General features: G+C 38.5%; 1 protein-coding gene across 1 annotated transcript in view; it reads left to right on the top strand.

Moving 5' to 3' along the window:
* The window catches only part of reck (reversion-inducing-cysteine-rich protein with kazal motifs), a 70,305-nt gene that overhangs the window by 40,446 nt on the left and 11,762 nt on the right, over positions 1–18,097 (top strand). The window contains exons 12-16 of the mRNA XM_088643373.1: positions 1,659–1,795; positions 8,613–8,753; positions 9,536–9,724; positions 12,392–12,514; positions 13,011–13,182. Coding sequence (XP_088499499.1) covers positions 1,659–1,795; positions 8,613–8,753; positions 9,536–9,724; positions 12,392–12,514; positions 13,011–13,182 — 762 coding nt within the window. The remainder of the gene's footprint in view (positions 1–1,658; positions 1,796–8,612; positions 8,754–9,535; positions 9,725–12,391; positions 12,515–13,010; positions 13,183–18,097) is intronic.

Genomic DNA, 18,097 nt, shown 5'->3' on the forward strand with positions numbered 1-18,097 from the left:
GACCAAATGCTGGCAGGTTGGCATTAGCCACTACAGACACACGGTCCTGGTTGGAATACCACAGTGGGGACACTCCAGAGAACAGGTCATGTGCACAAAGTTGTAATCCAGAAGACTGCACACTCCCCTGGAATTTGTCCAAGTGACCTGGAAGAATTGCTTGAGCAGTGACTCCAGCTCTGCCAAACTGGTGTTGCCTCCCTTCTCCCGATCAACCTTGAAGTCTCCGCTGAGTACCACCCATTTGTTCGTCATGCAGCAGCTGGCCAGGTCAGCAAACATTTCCTTCCTCAACTTCTGCCCTCTCTGATCAGTGTTCGCGACCAGAATCCAGCCTCTTCCCCTTTCCTCCCTTGGTGGGGGTGATCCGGGGATCCAGATCTTTGTCTGGTGCCGTTGAGGCTGGTGGTGTGGCCTCTGGTTTGTCCTTTGTCTAGGAGGAGCGGGCACTTTTTTTTTCTCGTTTCTCCCCTTGTCCTACTGCTGGTTCCAACTATCTGATTTTCTAGCAAAACAGATCTGTTGCACCTCTTGAGAGCTTGCAGTTCTTGGCTGTGTGTCCATCTGTACCATAGATACGGCACCTTATGGCTGTGCATCCCTAATCATTATGGCCAGAGTATCTGCATTTCCTGCAGAAATCCTGCTGTCTAGGCTAGGAAAGGTACCTCCTGTCAGCACCTGTGGAGAATAGCACCAGTGGGTGATTGAATCCATCAAAAACATCCAGGTCCTCGGGGGGACTCAGTACTGGCGCTTGCCAGTCCAGACTCCTTGTGCCCCTCCATGAAAGCTGTTACTAGCTCCATTGGAACATACAGATTGAACATGTACACTGTGATGATCCTTTGATTATCCTTCCATATGGGCTCCGCCATGAAATCAGATTAAGGCAATTCAAACCCCAGCTCCCAGCATTTCTTTGTTACCTACTGGTAACTAGCGTTGGGGGCTGGGGAAACCTCTACATATTACCTCTACACACCCAACAAGGTGCTGGCTCAAAGCACAAAACAAGTGTCATAGTTTCAGAATAAGAAAATTGTGTTAATTTTTATTTAAAATATAAGTTTACTAAATTACTTTGATCACGTTCTGTCTTTCAATTTTTGTTCAAGTATAATCTTTGACCATATAATCTTTGAACATATTTCCTGTTGATAACACCTTACAGTCTCTCTGACAGTAAAATGTCTCATTCAGAGCACAGGAGTGCTGCAGTCCAGACATTAACATTTCAAACTAGGCTCTGTTCATACTGTAGCTGAATGTAACTGGAACTTCCTAAGTGCCAACACATGAATGTCAGAATTGGCACAATGGCCAAGATTGAGTGGACTTGAATCAGCCAGGGTCTGATCTTATCTTGCTATGTAGTACCTACTTCTGTTACTTACCAGATACACATCAGTGAGAGTACTGTGGGCTATACAGTGTGAAAATGAGTTATGGGTAAGAAAATGCACATCACTAAGGAGGGTTCAAGTTCTCATTCTTCGAGTGGCTCTTGGTATAAGATGTATTAGCTGAAGTCAAGTTAATTAGGAAATCAGGGGGACTTGAAAATAATTTGTATAGTTACATTTTTTTTTTAAAGAGGAAGCTTCTGGATTCATGTTAAGCGGGATTTTGATGTAAATCTCTTTTTATTTCTTCAGGTCAGATTGTGTGGACATATTGACACACTGTGGAGACCACAGTAAATTTAACGAGGGACAAAGTCCTGAAACCATCTGTGACCTTCTCTCACCAACAGATGACCCAGAGCGCTGCATTCCCCTGCAGAGATACCTCAGTAAGAATTGATGCAGAGACTTTGCTTTTATTTTGTTTTTTGGTTTTGCTGAATATGTAAACTTAACATCTCAAGTAAAATGGTTTAATGTGTAGAATGTGGTTTAGAACAGTTCATACAGTTCTCTTAGCAACATGGTTAATTAAGAATTGGAAAGATGTTTTGAACTCTTTTTATATTAAATGGAATATTCAATGGAAACTTGCCAGCTACTGTATATCCTCTACTATGCTGTCAGAGGAGTGAGAATGAGCTGGAAGAGACTATAGTGAATCACAGCCCAATGAAGCTCTTTAAACAAAACACACTTGGAACTGAGAGCTCTGAATATAGTTGTGTCAAAACGGTTCTAATTGATGCTAACTCTGATGGCAGATGGATCAGAAAAGTGGGTCTTAAGTCTCATTCCTCCTGTGGCTCTTGCCTTACCTGACTGCAGCTAGAAAAAAAGTTATATCTAGGGAACATCATTGTGAGTTGCTAATTGATCCAAAAATCTGTCTTGCTGTTTCTTGAAAGAAACACAACACCAGCTTTGACAACATGACTGAGCAGATTGGTAGAGTTGCTTAACTGATGTCTGTCTTTTTGGTTTCACAAAGCAAGATTGAACTGTATCTGATTTATCATCTAAAGTAGCACACATCCACTATTCCTCACCTTCTCTGTGCAGTCTAGTTCAAACTTGGACATACTTTGTGATTAAGAGCACATTTCATCACCTGGTCAGTCCCTTCTAAAAAACAGCATTACCTTTTTAAAGGGATTCAGCTGACAGGAGAGCTTTATGAAGAGAAAGAAAGATTAGAGATTGTCAAACCCCTTTACGTTTCGCTGATAATTTTTATTTGTAAGAAACCTTTTAGCACACAGGGTATCATTTACATTCATATTATCTATAGCCTGTAAATGGCTAATACATGTTGTAGCTCAATGTTAACAGAAACACAAACTCTCTGCATTTGGTAGAGATTTGTTGTGGCTGCTGCAGTTTTTTACTATGGCCAGCAGCCATATCCCCCTGCAACTCACAACTGGCAATCCACTGAAGCTAAGCAGGTGTGAGCCTGGTCAATTAGCCGGATGGGAGACCTCCTGGGAAAAACTAAGGTTGCTGCTGGAAGAGGTGTTAGTGGGGCCAGCAGGGGGCGCTCACCCTGGGGTCTATGTGGGTCCTAATGCCCCAGTATAGTGACGGGGACACTATACTGTAAAAAGGCGCCGTTCTTTGGATGAGACGTACAACCGAGGTCCTGACTCTCTGTAAATCCCAGGGTGTTTCTCAAAAAGAGTAGGGGTATAACCCCAGCGTTCTGGCCAAATTTCCCCTGGCCTTTCCAAATCATGGCCTCCTAATAATCCCCATCTATGAATTGGCTTCACCATTCTGTTCTTCTCTCCACTGATAGCTGGTGTGTGGTGAGTGTACTGTGTGCACTATCATCCAGGTGGATGCTGCACATTGGTGGTGGTGGAGGGGAGTCCCCATTACCAGTAAAGCGCTTTGAGTGGAGTGTCCAGAAAAGCGTGATATAAGTGTAAGCAATTATTATTACAAATTTGGTGATTCAGAGAGCTTCAGCAAAGCAACAGTGTGCCGTGCAAAAAGTGATGCTTTCACACATGCCTTTTTCATGCTTGGGATTGAAATTTTTATTTCCAACCCCACCTTCATCCAGTTCAGTCTGTATTATTCTATCTGTTCAAGAGTTTTCCTTCTTTGCCTCTAAAACAGTTTTTGCATGCATTCATTATGTTTCTGAGTCTTGAATTAGTGAATACCATCAAATAGGGGTTTAGTGAAATTACAGATAATGTCCTCATATATAGTTCTGTCCACTGTACATGTAGCTATATACTGTGATTAACATATTGTCTTGCAGGATTTTCTAATTATTACATTACATTATTCCTCTGAACGGGCTCAGAAATCCCCATTAAAGCTCTCACAGGGTCAAACAGAGCTGATATTAACAAAAAATCAATTCACAGCACCAATGTAAAAGTAAAAAATAATTTCTAACCTAGGAAAATATGATTACACAATAAATGTAAAAATCAGTCCATCATTTTGACTTCAAAAACAAGTTATTAAATGTGCCTGTCTAAAATGGGTATAATCAGATGATCTGCAACACATGGTGTCACATCAGCAATATATCTATGACTCTTGGATTTTCAGAGTCCACAATTTATGGTAAATTTGAGATACTGCACAAAAAACAATAATTGCTTTTAAGTTCTATGTGTTGTGAAGCAATTAACAACCTTTTTAATGATTCTCTATATTGTTCCAGATCTTAGAGCCCAGGAACACTTTAACTGGGCTGTTGTACAAAAACCTCTGTTGAGATGATATTTTGGATATTGAAGATTCCATTGTCTAACTGGTCTGAGCGTAGCCCCAGATAGGGCATATGACATCAGTGTTACAAATGCTATGCTACTGTACATAGCATTGACTCTCTAAGGAAAAAAAGAGTTGCTCCATTCCACCTGTATCCTCTGATGACCTTCCTCCCATTCACCCGGCTTAAAGGGATGGCAGAGGTGCACTGTAGCATCACTTTAATTACATCATTACATCAGAACATCATTTTAATTAAATGGTGACCAGTTTTGTAGGATATATATTTACTCCCAATTATATTGAGATCACATTTGTATCAGACTTGAGACTTTCAGGACATGGAGAGAAAATCTCACCTATACTAGTTGATTCACAACTAAAACTGTTAGGGGAATAAAGACAATAATCCAGTAAAAATACATTATTTGCAAGTCAGTTACATCCACTCCAAAAAAGGACTCAACTCGAGTCATTATAGTAAATCCTTTGCATGTACAGTACACACTTTTATTTAGCTGTTTCTCAAAAAGTTTGATTTCCAACCACACCTTCCTTCTCTTTAGTCTGTTGTATCTTGTTATTTCAAGAGTTCTCCTTCTGAGCTTCTGAAAACCAGCAGGATGGATGTAGTTAGTGGCAAAATCATGCTACAGTATACATTCAGAGCATCTTGTACATACTAACAGTGGGAGTGTGTTACTTAAGTACTTAGCACCTCTTTCCTTCCAGCCCTTAAGCCTCTGGGTAGTGGTTATGAGTCATTTATTTCCTATAGATATGAGGTTTACCACTATTGAGGTAAGTTTACCACTAACAGTCACTTGTGATTTATATTTATTTTGAAACTAGGTATGATCAGTGAAAACAGAAATGTTTTTTCATGCCTTTATGAGGAAGAAAAAAATAGATTTATACCTATTTAGGCTCCACATAAAATGAAATATTTTGTGATTATACACTACTATCACCATGGCTTCCTTATGGGATATCTGACAGCACAGGTTATAACTCACATTTATATTTTAATTTTCTGTCAGTCAATCAGATGAGAAATGAGTCTAATCTCTGTGCAAAGCTATTAACATTACTTTGTAACATTTTTTAGGCAAGAAACATCCAGACTGGAAATCTATTATTTGTTTATTGTTCTTATTACAGGTTTTCTGCTTGTTTTACAGGACACTTAGACCTCCTGTAATATACTGTATATCAAAGTCCTCTTGTCTTTTTCATTACAAATAAATTTGATCCTAAGTAACGATACAGTAAGTCTGATTTTGTTTGAATTTTTGCAGGTGAACATTAAGAGGTTTTAGCAAATGTGTATACTTTCAGCTGTGGCTCTGGGTATGACATTACATAGCAAGAAAGGAAAAAACTTGACAAAGCCAAATTAGCAGTATCCTTGAAAATATTACATTGAAATAACAGATTCCTGGTCTCATCCTGTGTTAACAAAAGTGCTTCATCTCTCATTACAGCTACTACATTTTGTAATTTTTTTTCAGCATGTGATTTTTGCATCTATGTATTAATCTTTTACAGTCAAAGAAAAAAGACCTATTTACATCTTGTTTGTTAACAGATGTTCAAAAGCTCCATCTCAGATAGGACTTCTGTGGGTAGATTTTGAGTCTGACAAATCACAGATCTTTTTTATCATCTGTAGACTAATTTGTAGTTCCCTGCTACTCAAGAACTTGTAGAAAATGTAGGGTTTGGTGAGGCAAAAAAAGGAAGGACCATAGAAACGATGTCTGGCTGCATTTTGTTTTGTTGTTTAGATTTTTCATATTTTTGAAAGTTGCAGGGAAAAGCTGCAACCTTAAGTGATATTTGTATGCCATGTTGAATAACAGCATCAAGGAAATGAATTATAGCAAGAATTGTTGAGTTTATATACTGTACTTTAAGCAACCTTTAATAAAAATACAAAAACAACTCAAATAATATTTTTTTATTATCTTGTGAAAGACGTTTGCTTTTGCATTGACCGTAATAGACTGACAGCATTCTTAGATTAGCCTTTTGTATTTTTTCACAAAACTTAATTCAGGTGGCTCCTGAATTATTATCATGAGTTTATTGTAAGTACTGAAGGAGTGTCTATATTAAAAGATGTGTTAAAATCTTTGTAATAACCAGATAAATAGTGTGGATGTTCTGATTTAAGATATTTATATTATACTGTTGTATTATTTTATTTTTGTTGTATTATTAAGTATAATTTCACGGTGTGAAATTGCCAATTTGAAGAAATTCAGTATTTCTTTCAAGTTTATGTACTGTAATAACTCAATTTTATTATGGTATGGTAATAATTAATTGGCACTTGCTTGTTGATAAACAGGTCACAGGGAAATATTACAACTGATTACCTCATTTATTGACTTCACTCAGTTAAGTGTTTGCATGTGTAGCTTTTTTGGCTGACATCAGTTCAGTTCACATTGATCAGTAATGATTATTTGATGCAACTTTCTACATAGAGACTGACTGTATAAACAAGTTCCCATGACTAAATAGTATGTTGGAGTCTTGCCTGCTATAAAAAATATTCAGTTATTTCTCAGTTCACTTTTAATATTGTTTCAATATTGTATTGTGTATTGGTACCACTTTATAACAAGTTGTGTCAAATCAGAGCTTCACCACTGATACTCCTAAGACTACGCCTTTAACAGCTTTTAATAAGATTCAGGTTCCTTGATTCCTCTCTGTTCTGGTGCCTGGATGCATGTTTTGATGTATAGTACTCTTCCTCGCCTCTTATATTTCCTTTGTAATGCTGTCTATCCAATCATTGTATTTGACACCACTGCTCTCTGTTGCGGTGATTTCAAGATAATCTATGCTGTATACTCCATCACTTCTGTACAAATAGAATAGGCTTTTGCCTTTGAAAGGATTCCAGTGGCAGGGAAAGCTCAGGCCTTCTTCAGCACACCATGTACTCAGCCATGTGTTGTTTTTACAGATTACCATTTCAAGTTGTTCACCTTCACAGGGCAGAGGCACACAAAATGCACCTATTTAGTCCTTTTCTTCAGTTTCACGTGTCTTAAGGTCTTGGAATTTGTTGTTTGCAAAAAGAGTGTTTTTATACCAATGTCATGTATTCGAACGTGAGTAACAACAATCGGGTCTTCATTTGCTTTTACTAGGTGTTGACTGCTCTTTGGCCAATGTTCTAGTACTGGTAAAGTGATTTCTGAAGCATAGCGTGGTAGTCTTTTTTTGGCAAAGATTGCAATTAAAGAGCAGGAAACATCTGGATACACCATACACTTGTGACTGGAATTTCTCTTCACACTTGACCTGGCCAGAGCAAAAGCTTTTTGTCTGCATTGTCACTATTACCTCTTGGAGCTTCTCTTCAATTCCAAATCTGAAATTGTGATCTCAACCCATGTATTTTGCATCCTCTGAGTCATGTACTCCCTTAGCAACACCCCACTTCACAGCAAAGTCTGGAAACAGTGGAGCCTTAAGAATCAACTGATAAAAATCTGTCATGTGATAATGCCTAGCAAGATGCTCTCCTGTTATGACACATAATAACAGTACAACTCTTTTAAAAGGTTTTGAATAAGCAATTATTGTATATTTTGTATCCATTTTGGACTTATCAATCATTAATCAACTTAGCATTGACCACTACAACCTTTGTGCCAACATGGAAGGATTGATGACTCTTCATTTTGCCTCTAAAATTAACACTGCAGAGATCTTCAGCCTTCGCAGTGTCTTATAAACCAGTTAGCGTCACCTGGAGGGAGTGATTGATCTCTGAATGACAACACTGCACACTCACATGCATGCACTTCCAGGTCACTGTTCCATTTCCAAAAACACTCTGGTAATCTCCACCCCGATGGCACTTGGCTAATTGTGCAGCATGCTATGAACATTGGCTCCCCACAAACAGCACAAACAGTGAAACCCACTGTTCTGCTCTGTTTGGGCTGGTTTGTACCATTGAAAGTAGTGTTTGTGCTGCTTTCATTCCTGAGATATACCTTCTTGTTTTTGGGATGTGACATCACTCATCTCCCTACAAAGGCAACAACATGATCCCCCTGAAAAAAGAAAGTGCCTCAGACATTATTATCGGCGGCATAGACCATCACATTCTGAGCATTGTTACATTGTTTTGTGCTGTTTGTAGGGGGGCAACTTCAAAGAGCCATTGGCCGATGACAACGGTATCCCTGGACAAACTTCATTCCATGTTCCAGGAGCACACTTTCACTATTTGAACCAGTTGGCAGCCCAGGAACTATTCATTTCTGAAACTAGTAACCATACCATACAATGAATGAAAATAACAGGAATCCTTTTTGTGACCTAAACAGTGTTTCGTTTCAAGGTGATCTCTTTTCAGGAATGGCAAAACTGACACACCTGCTCCTATCCTTAACTTCTTCCTTGATTTCGATTGAAGGTTTTTATTTCTTGTTTTCCCAGGCCCCAGTTCCCTAGGAGATATCATAGAGGAGGTGATTCACCCCTGTAACCCCAACCCCTGCCCCAGCAACCAGCTGTGTGAGGTGAACAGGAAGGGGTGCCAGCCAGGGCAGGAGTGTCTACCTTTCTTCTGTGTACAAGGTATAGCAGTCTGATTACAGAGATTTAAACTCCATGAAAGGTGACATTCATTGCTTAAATTAATAAGTAACCTGATTTTGGCACTTTTTTTTACGTAAATGCCCTTTTGGGCAAAAGTTGAAATACGTTCTCAGAGGAACTCCTTTTGTATAGCTTGACAGAATTTTGTATTTTACTGTGTACATTTTCACTCAGGCTATTCCTTCATCAAGACTGAGATGTACAAGTATGTATTGAGAAATGGAAAGAGGACAATTAAAATGCATTTTGTTAAATACCTTGTTAACCACAAGGATTATCTGCTCTACCACTCCAAACTCTTATACAGTTATCCCAGTACTACTGTGGTTATGCTTTCATTTTCAATATTATATTAGGCTTAGCAGACAGTTTTTTTTTAGTTGACTTCCAATTTCCTCCCCTTTATACTCCACAGTATAAATTAAGGGTAGGTAATCAACATGACGGTGTCTACAAGGACAGTCAGCGTTGGTAGGAGAAATGCAACTCTCACTGATAACACTGCAAGCTTACAGGTGCCTGGCAAGGGGTGGTTCTGCAAACACATCCTGGCCAGACTCAGTCACAGCCAAACTAGTCAAGGAGTCCTGGCCACAGTTAGATAATGACATAGTCAGGCTCGAACCGGGAATATGTAGACTAGCAAATGAAGGTGTAAAAAGGTGTAAAGTTATGTTGTGTCTCATTTAACTTTAGGAATTAAAAACCAAAGCATGCAAATGATTCAATTTCTCATTAATCTCTTTACACATGTATTCTAGGCTGTAAACTGGGAGAGGCTTCTGAGTTCCTTGTCCACAGGAGGGCTCTGATCCAAGTTCCCTCTCCTAAGGGAGAGGTGGGCTGCTATGAGATATGCACATGTGGTCAGAGTGGCCATCTGGAGAATTGTGTGGACATGCCCTGTGTTGACACTGAGAAAACCTGCATTGTTGGAGGCCAAAGACAAAGTATAGTTTCTTACCTTTTTCCCTTGATTATTTCCTTCCTTACTGCTAATATGAATCTTCAATTATATTTTTAACAAATGTGGAAACTATATATATTTTTATTTTATTATTTTTTCAAGATAAATTGTCTTTGCTTGTATTTAATAAATACAGACCCATAAAATGGGCTTCATTTGGCTAATTGTGCAACATGCTATGAACATTAGCTCCCCACAAACAGTACAAACAGTGAAACCCACTGTTCTGCTCTGTTTGGGCTGGAAAGTAGTGTTTGTGCTGCTTTCATTCCTGAGATATACTGTACAACCTTCTTGTTTTGAGGATATGACATCACTCATCTCCCTACAAAGGCAACCACAGGAACACGATCCCCCTAAAAAAATATAAGCAAATTGTGTTTGCTTGTATTAAATAAATACAGACCCATAAAATGGGCTTGTATTTATTAAATACTGCTATAGCACATTCGTAACGGGACACTTCAATACATTTCTACTAAATATCAACTGGGAAATAAGCACAAGAGTGTTGAGGCTTTTGTACTACAATAGTGTTGTTATCACTTATTACAGAAACATATCCCCTGGCCTTGTTAGAGTTTCAACTTTTGTTGTTTTTTATAATCTTTTGCATCACTTTGAATACTAACATCCAAACCAGGATCAGTTGGCAGTCAGCCTTTGCAAAAGGATTAATTCCTGATCTGGGTCAAGTGTTCAGGTGAAGATAGGTAGAACACATTTCGTTGGTGCTATTGGGGTATCCAGTAACAGCATTCCTCCTTTATAAGAATGTATTTTACGAACTTGAAATTAAAAACAACCGCACCCAGCAATTTCCTTCCTGTGGTGTCTCTGTGGTATACCCGGAATGTCACTGTCCTCACACAAAAGAATTATCTTGCCAAAATACCCTACTCTGTTTGCTTTTCATTGCCATGTATATTTACAGGAGTACGCATGGAATTCAGTCTGAACTAACCATGTCCAGCAGTGACTAAACACAGACTTATGTTTTGTAACACTGTCACCTCCTGGTTAGAGACTGTATTGCAGGACTATTTCTAAACCAGCCTTGGAAGCACAATTGGAATTTTTTACCAGAATGCAAAAAACATTGTTTTAATGTTGCTGCATTCTTTTTATATAAAATATTTTAGTGGAGAATTTGTGTTAAATGTTTTTCATCTACTTTTTGGAGTTGTACAATTATATAATGAAATTAAGCAATGTTTATTGTTTGTATTATATCACTTCATTCTGTGTTAAAAATATATTAGTTATTCAGTACATTGTTATAAATGTTTAATTAAATTATTATGTAGGCTATATTTAGTTTAATTTGACAAAATATTTCAGCAGTCTGTATGACTGACACATGTCCAATTTTCCCAGTTGATATTCAGCAGTAAAGGGGAAAAAAGGGAGATTTGCTTAATTTGGGAAAGAAACTTGTAGCATGAAATGTTACCTGACAGTGAGAGAATAGCTCCATAAACAAGAAGGAAAAAGATGTAAACTCATACATCGCACATACTGTTTAAACTGTTTTTGTGTTAAGAAGACCTGGCACAACCTTGTGCACCATTCTGTAGGTGATGGTGAACAAGACAGTCCTAAAGGTGACAGTGAGCTAAACTGTTCCAGAGTGACAGTGACAGTGAACAAGCCTTTCCTATAAGTGACTGTGAACAAGACTGTACTATAAGTGACAATGACAGTGAACAAGACTGTCCTGTAGGTGACTGTGAACAAGGCTGTCCTGTAGGCGACAGTGAATTAGACTGTCCTGTAGGTGACTGTGACAGTGAACAAGGCTGTCTTGTAGACAACAGTGACAGTGAATAGGCCTGTCCTGTAGGTGACAATGACAGTGAACACGCCTGTCATGTAGATGACTGTGAACAAGACTGTCCTGTAGGTCAGGGGTTCTCAACCATTTTTGAAATGCGCTCCCCCCAGCTTGTCTAAGTTTGAACTTGTGCCCCCCAACCCAAAACCCATAGAGAAAACAATGCAAACACCCTCGTCACACACGTTCATAGTTTGACAAATAGCCAATGCTGCTGGACGAATAAGAGTCTCGCCAATCGTATGAGGCTTTTTAGTTTAATTAGTTAATGAACATGAACTAAAGAAATTAATTAAGACAAAATCAACCACCTGTCCTCTAGATCCCATCCCCACTCAGCTAGTCAAAGATTCCCTCAAAGTATTGGCGGGACCTATAATTAGTATGATGAACATGTTCCTTGCATCAGGCGTTGTACCTGACCAATTTAAGGTAGCGGTTGTTAGACCGCTGCTTAAGAAACCAAATTTGGATCCACAAGTTCTCAACTACTACAGACCTATTTCAAATGTTCCATTTTTATCTAAAATTCTTGAGAGCATAGTTGTGGCCAAACTTCAGTCTTATGTGGATTTATGTAATATACTTGAGAAATTCCAATCTGGTTTCCGCCCAGGCCACAGCACTGAAAATGCATTAACAGGAGTTGTAAATGATATTCTGTTAGGAACTGCCACAGGGAATGCAACAAACCTATCCTGTAGGTGACTGTGAACAAGACTGACCTGTAGGTAACAGTGACAGTGAACAAGACTGTCCTGTAGGAGACAGTGAACAAAACTGTTTTACGAGGGCTGATCCTTGTGTTCTTCCTAGGCCATGGGACATCCTTCAAAGTGGACTGCCACACCTGCTCCTGCTTTGCTGGAGAGATCGTCTGCTCCACCCGCCAGTGCCTGAGCAAACAGAGCTCTGAAGAGGACAGGCGCCGCTTTACTGGTACAGAACAGGAAAGCATTGGCATACCTCAGAACTGGGCCTGAGCTATCCTTTGGGAACAAAACAATAAACTCTTGCTGTAGAGGCTTGAGTGACAGCTGTTTTTTTAATAACTGCAGTATTCTATTAATTTGTACAGCTCAATATTCACAAAACATTTTCCATAACTAGTGATAGATTTTTTTTTCTGAGGACTGTAAATATATATACATGTCTCAGTGTTAATGAGCAGTTACGCCATCTGTAGTAGGGGTCCTTTTGCCTTTATATTTCTGTAGCCCATTTCCTCTTCAGGAACTTTGTGTCTTTACACATACATTTCAGTTGACCTTTGTGATCAGGTTTCCACAAGTTGTCTCTTAGCTTTCAGCTATTGTAAATTAAACCACACAGTGAGAGTGCAGTTCATCTGGGAAGTTGTGAAAGTCTTCTAAAAAGGCTCTAACCAATGAGCTGCTATAAATTCCCATTGAAAGGAAACGTTTTTGTGTTTTAGGTCTGCCATGTGGCTGTGCTGACCAGTTTGTGCCTGTGTGTGCTAAGAATGGACGCACCTACCCCAGTGCCTGCGTGGCTCGCTGTATGGGCCTGAAAGACAATCAGTTTGAGTTCGGCACCTGTCGTGACAGTGATCCGTGCTTTCCCAATCCCTGCCGTAAAGGCCAGAGGTAATGTATTTGCGTGCCTACATTGGCTAAGTTAAGAGAACTGAAGCTTTGTAGTCTTGAACAGAGAAGGCTACAAGTTGACCAGATCCAAGTATTCAGAATTCTTGAAAGCCCTGACCACAAAAAATTCAACCTATTGGACTTCTTAGGAATTAGCAGTGAGCCATGATACCAGAAGTCATAAGTGGAAACAAGCAACACAACCATGTCGTCAGAGTTCGTATCCTGGCTTTTTTCCAAGACATGGCTGGATGAAATCCTCATTTTAGTTAACTATTAGCACAGTGGTGCAGTGGTTAGCATTGTTGCCGTGCAGCGCTGAGGTCCTGAGTTCAGTTCCTGTGGTGTGTGGAGTTCTTATATTTTTCCCATGTTTACATGAGTTTCTTCCAGGTTTCCTCCCACAGTCCAAAGACAGTGGTAGGTTAATAAGCTTCAGGGAAAATTGCCCCTGGTGTGAGTGTTGCATGTCTGTCTATGTGTCCGTGTGTGCCCTGCAGTACACTGGCATTCCATCCAGGGTGTGTCCATTGCTTGCTGGTCACAGCCCTGCGACCCTATACTGGATAAAGCAGTTAGAAGATGGATGGATCGAATTCATTGTTAGGGACCGACTGAGTAAGATGCGTCACAGTGACCTTCTCTCAATGGTAGTGGTTAGCTCTGACAGCTGAGGCCTTGCAGCTCAGGGGTACTTTCTTCAATTTCAGCTTGGGGTGTCTGTCTGTGTGGAGTTTACATGTTCTCCCCATGTTTATATAAGTATTCACTGAGTGCTTTGCTTTTTTTCTACCACTTAGAGACATGCAGGTAAAGTTTGATTGGCTGTTATACACTTTCATTTTATTTAGGGATGGGGGTGAGGGGTAATTGTATTTCCTACTTGAGAGGTTTTCCAAGTAGAACTAATACTGCTTACGTGACTACAAAGAAATATAAGCCCCTCTTTTTCGTGGCTTCTCTATTATATATATTATGTTAATTGTACTTCATTGTACTCAAAATAAAATTCTTGTTTTAAATGTATATTTCCAAAAGATATTTTTTTTCTTTAACTAGCTCTCTGGTAACGTGAGTACTTTAAAATTACCTAGTTCAGTTCTTGACAGTTTTAGATAAATGACTTACTGATACAAATTTAAATGCTGTCTGTTCTAGGTTTATTGGGCTTCAGTAGGCTATGACATTTTAATAAATTAGTCAGCCTTTCGGGAAGTGTGCAGATGTGTTTTAGATCGGATTTGTCACCACTACTTTGTTCCTTTGGCAAAATTCACTTTGGTCCTTTTTTGCCATAACCAAAAGATGCATGAAATTTTGTTTGGTGAACTCATACAATGAAAGACATACAGGTATACAGCATAGTCCCAAGAATAAGCGCCTTTATATTTTATATAAAATAAAGTTTTTTATTATTATTATTATTATTATTATTATTATTATTATTATTATTATAAACAGCATCCACCCAACACATCTTCACATACCATCCTAACACCAGTAATCAGATAAATAACAGTGAGACCAGATAAAATAACATGAGTTCCAAATTAGAATCCAAATTAAAGATGCATCTCACAGCCTCTGGGGAGGTGTTGTAATGAAATCTAGTAGTCCTTGTCTTCGTAGACCTAAGCCATGCACAAGAGGGGAGGAAAGAAAAACAGGGGTTGGCAGTGTGGGGGGGGTCCAGAAAGGATCTTTAGAGCTTTGTATCCTGCAATTTTAGAGACGATATACACTACTCTCTCTCTCCTGGGCAGAAGTGTTGCTGTACCATACAGTGGTGGAAAAGGTCAAAACACTCTCAATGACAGATCTGTAAAAGAGGGCCATTGCTTCCTGTGACACTGCTGTGACTTGACTGAGTCAGGTTTAGCAAATATTGCCTATGATGTCCCACAGGGCTTTATCCTTGGTAGAAAAATCTTATTGTATCCAATTTCTTAAAATTAAATTCTACTAGGACAAAAATATTATAAGTAACTTCTGGGTAACTGATTAACTTAACTGGAATAGTCCTCTGAGTCTTGACTCCCAATATGAAACCTGAAGAGAGACATTTACAGTAGCATTATCGTCGGCAGGGTCTATATTTTGACTCGCCCATTAAGCATATTAAAAATGTATTATTTTATCATTATAGAAGCATTTAAAATATTTTATAATTTCTTGCTAATGCTGAGAAATAAGTTTATACTTTGAACCAATGACAGCTTATGGATATAAAAATTGTTGGGACATAAACGATGGGAATGAAAAAGAGGTGTAATTTTTTAAACAGTATATGTACAGGTGGATTTAAGTCGCACAAAATCAAGGGTTTTCAGTATTCACCATTCTCTCTTTCTCTAACCCAACTCTTAATAGAATACCCATCCATTTTCTAAACATGTCATCCACTTGAGGGTCATAAGGGAGCCACAACACATCTTGGCAAGCGGCAGGCGCAAAGCGAGATCCAATCTGGATGGGACACAAGGCACATGTAGACACATGCATGCACACACTTACTAAAAGGCCAATTTGCAAGGCAGCTATGCTAACCACAGTGCCACCGTGCCACCCTATCTAGCAGTATAATATCAAGTATAGCATATAGAGTGGTTGTCTGCTTAGTGTATGTTAATAAGTGATTAAAACACTGAAAAATTCAAGTAGTTTGCTTATTTTAAAGATTATTGACTCAGCAGAAATGTTTAAATGAAGGTGAATTATTGCCAAAAATAACTATTAAAATGTTTTTTTATGCATTTTAGCATTGTAGTTTTTTTCTAACTACAAAATCAGTTGGATGATGAGAATCTATCTATTTAAAATAGCAGGTTGAACTTAAAACACGACAGAATAAGGCAATTGTGCGACAGTATTCTTTTTTTTTTAATATGCCCATTCCTTGGCTCTCTCCTCTGATCTAAGCCACAATCCCATGTGCAACCTCAGCAACACGCCCCTTGCTCTCCCAAAGAGAACCCACACCAGCGCTTGCCTGATTGTTTTAATATCATTTGCTTTAATGCAGTGGATGGGAGTAGAAGTAAAAGAGTACAGGACTACATAATTGTGTACCTGCCTCAGGTACCAGAGGTAGCTCTTCCTACACTTCGTTGTAGAGGAAGGGGTAGACTTCAATTCCCGGAACCCTACAAAGCTTCATTTCAACTTTGAACTTCATGGATTAATAGAACTAATCTTTCAGATATGAATGCATTGTTTTAATTAAGTATGAATGACTAGAGCTGGGCGATAATTCGATAACGATAATTATCGCGATTAAATTTTCCTCGATAGAATTTTAACAAAAGTCCGATATATATGTTTATGCTTTGCGCATGATATGCGCATGCGCACAAAATACTGCGTGAGGGCGGGTGCGTGGTACAGACCAGGCAGCTAACAGATTTGTTTAATGTTTCTGCTGTTTGGAAAGTATTTGTTGTGTTCTTAAAATAAAGAGTTGTTTAATTTACCAATTAACTGTCTGGTTTCTTCAACTTTCACTCAGGAGAAAAAATCTGCCTTTAAACTTGAAAGAAATAATGATTTGACATTTATCGTGATAATTATCGATATCGACTGATTTGAAAATTTTTATCGTGATAATGTTTTTGGCCATATCGCCCAGCCCTATGAATGACCTACTATTTGAAGTACGTATGAAACCTGTGAGAGTTCATGAGGAATTATATTGCCAACACCTGTGATAAAACATGTAGTCTGAAATTTGTTTTGTGTGTGTGTTTGCACTCACGTTTCTTCAATGAGGCCATTTTCCCCTGGCCTCTAATAATGAGCTAATTTCAACTCATTCAGACTATGATTGTAATGTTTTTTCTCAACTCTTACTACACAATCCATGTTATAGATGCAGGTGCTAGAGCCCCTTGTTAACCAAAACCAAATTCACATAGTTATAGATTCTCATTATTACTGGACAGCATGATGATTTGGCATTTGACAGTTGTTTTGATTCTGGGCTATTGCACTTTCTCTGTGGAGAAATCATGGTTGTCTTCATGTTTTCCCCATATCTATGGGGAAACCTAACAGCTGCTTCAGTTTCCTATTAAATTACTGCTTCAGTGTGCTATTTTGTATGCATTTTCATTGTTTTTAAATATAAATGTTCTGTAATTTTATAGCCTTTATTGTTGCTGGCAGTACAGTAGCTTTACCAACTCGTGACCTGATCTCCTCAGGTCCTAGAAGCTAAGTAAGGCTGAGGCTGCTCAGTATTGGCATGTGAGATCTCCAAGGAAAACTGCTGTAAGTGGTGTTGGTGACCATTAGATAGCACCCTTCATTTTGACCATAATTTCCAAACCAATTACTCATTATATTAACAAGGGCCACTATGACACTATGCCTTAGGGCAAATTAAATCAAATTGAGGAGGCTTAATCATTAAATTCCTGACTACATGGCTATTAAAAATATAATTATGATAGGACTGTTAATTCTGGTTTCCTAAATTCCACTGTGCAATCTTGCATACCTAAAGTTCCCTTAATTCAACTGCTAAAGCAATTTTTCAATACTAGTTTCTAGCAGTATATTAGTACCTGTATAGCTAACAAATAATGGCTGTGATACTGCACATTACCCATAAAGGAACTGTACTTCAGTGGGGGTTCAAATAAAAAGTCTTATATAAAGGCATGGAATCATACTACTTGTTGTCCTTTTTAAAAAAATCTGTAATGCACTTTGAAAACACCCTTGAATTGAAGGGCACTTGAGAAATATTTAAGAATTTTTTGCATTACAATTTTGACCTTGGCCTATTTTTCCTGTTCAAGTAATAAAAACACAAGCACTGACATTCTTAATTGAATGCAGCAATTATGTCTGTTTAACTGATTTTGAATATTTTTTCCCAGTATTCCAATGGAAATGACGTTTGTTTTGTGTTGTC

This window comes from Lepisosteus platostomus, chromosome 8 (genome assembly GCF_059453375.1).
Source record: "Lepisosteus platostomus isolate fLepPlt1 chromosome 8, fLepPlt1.hap1, whole genome shotgun sequence".
NCBI classification, from domain to species: Eukaryota; Metazoa; Chordata; class Actinopteri; order Semionotiformes; family Lepisosteidae; genus Lepisosteus; species Lepisosteus platostomus.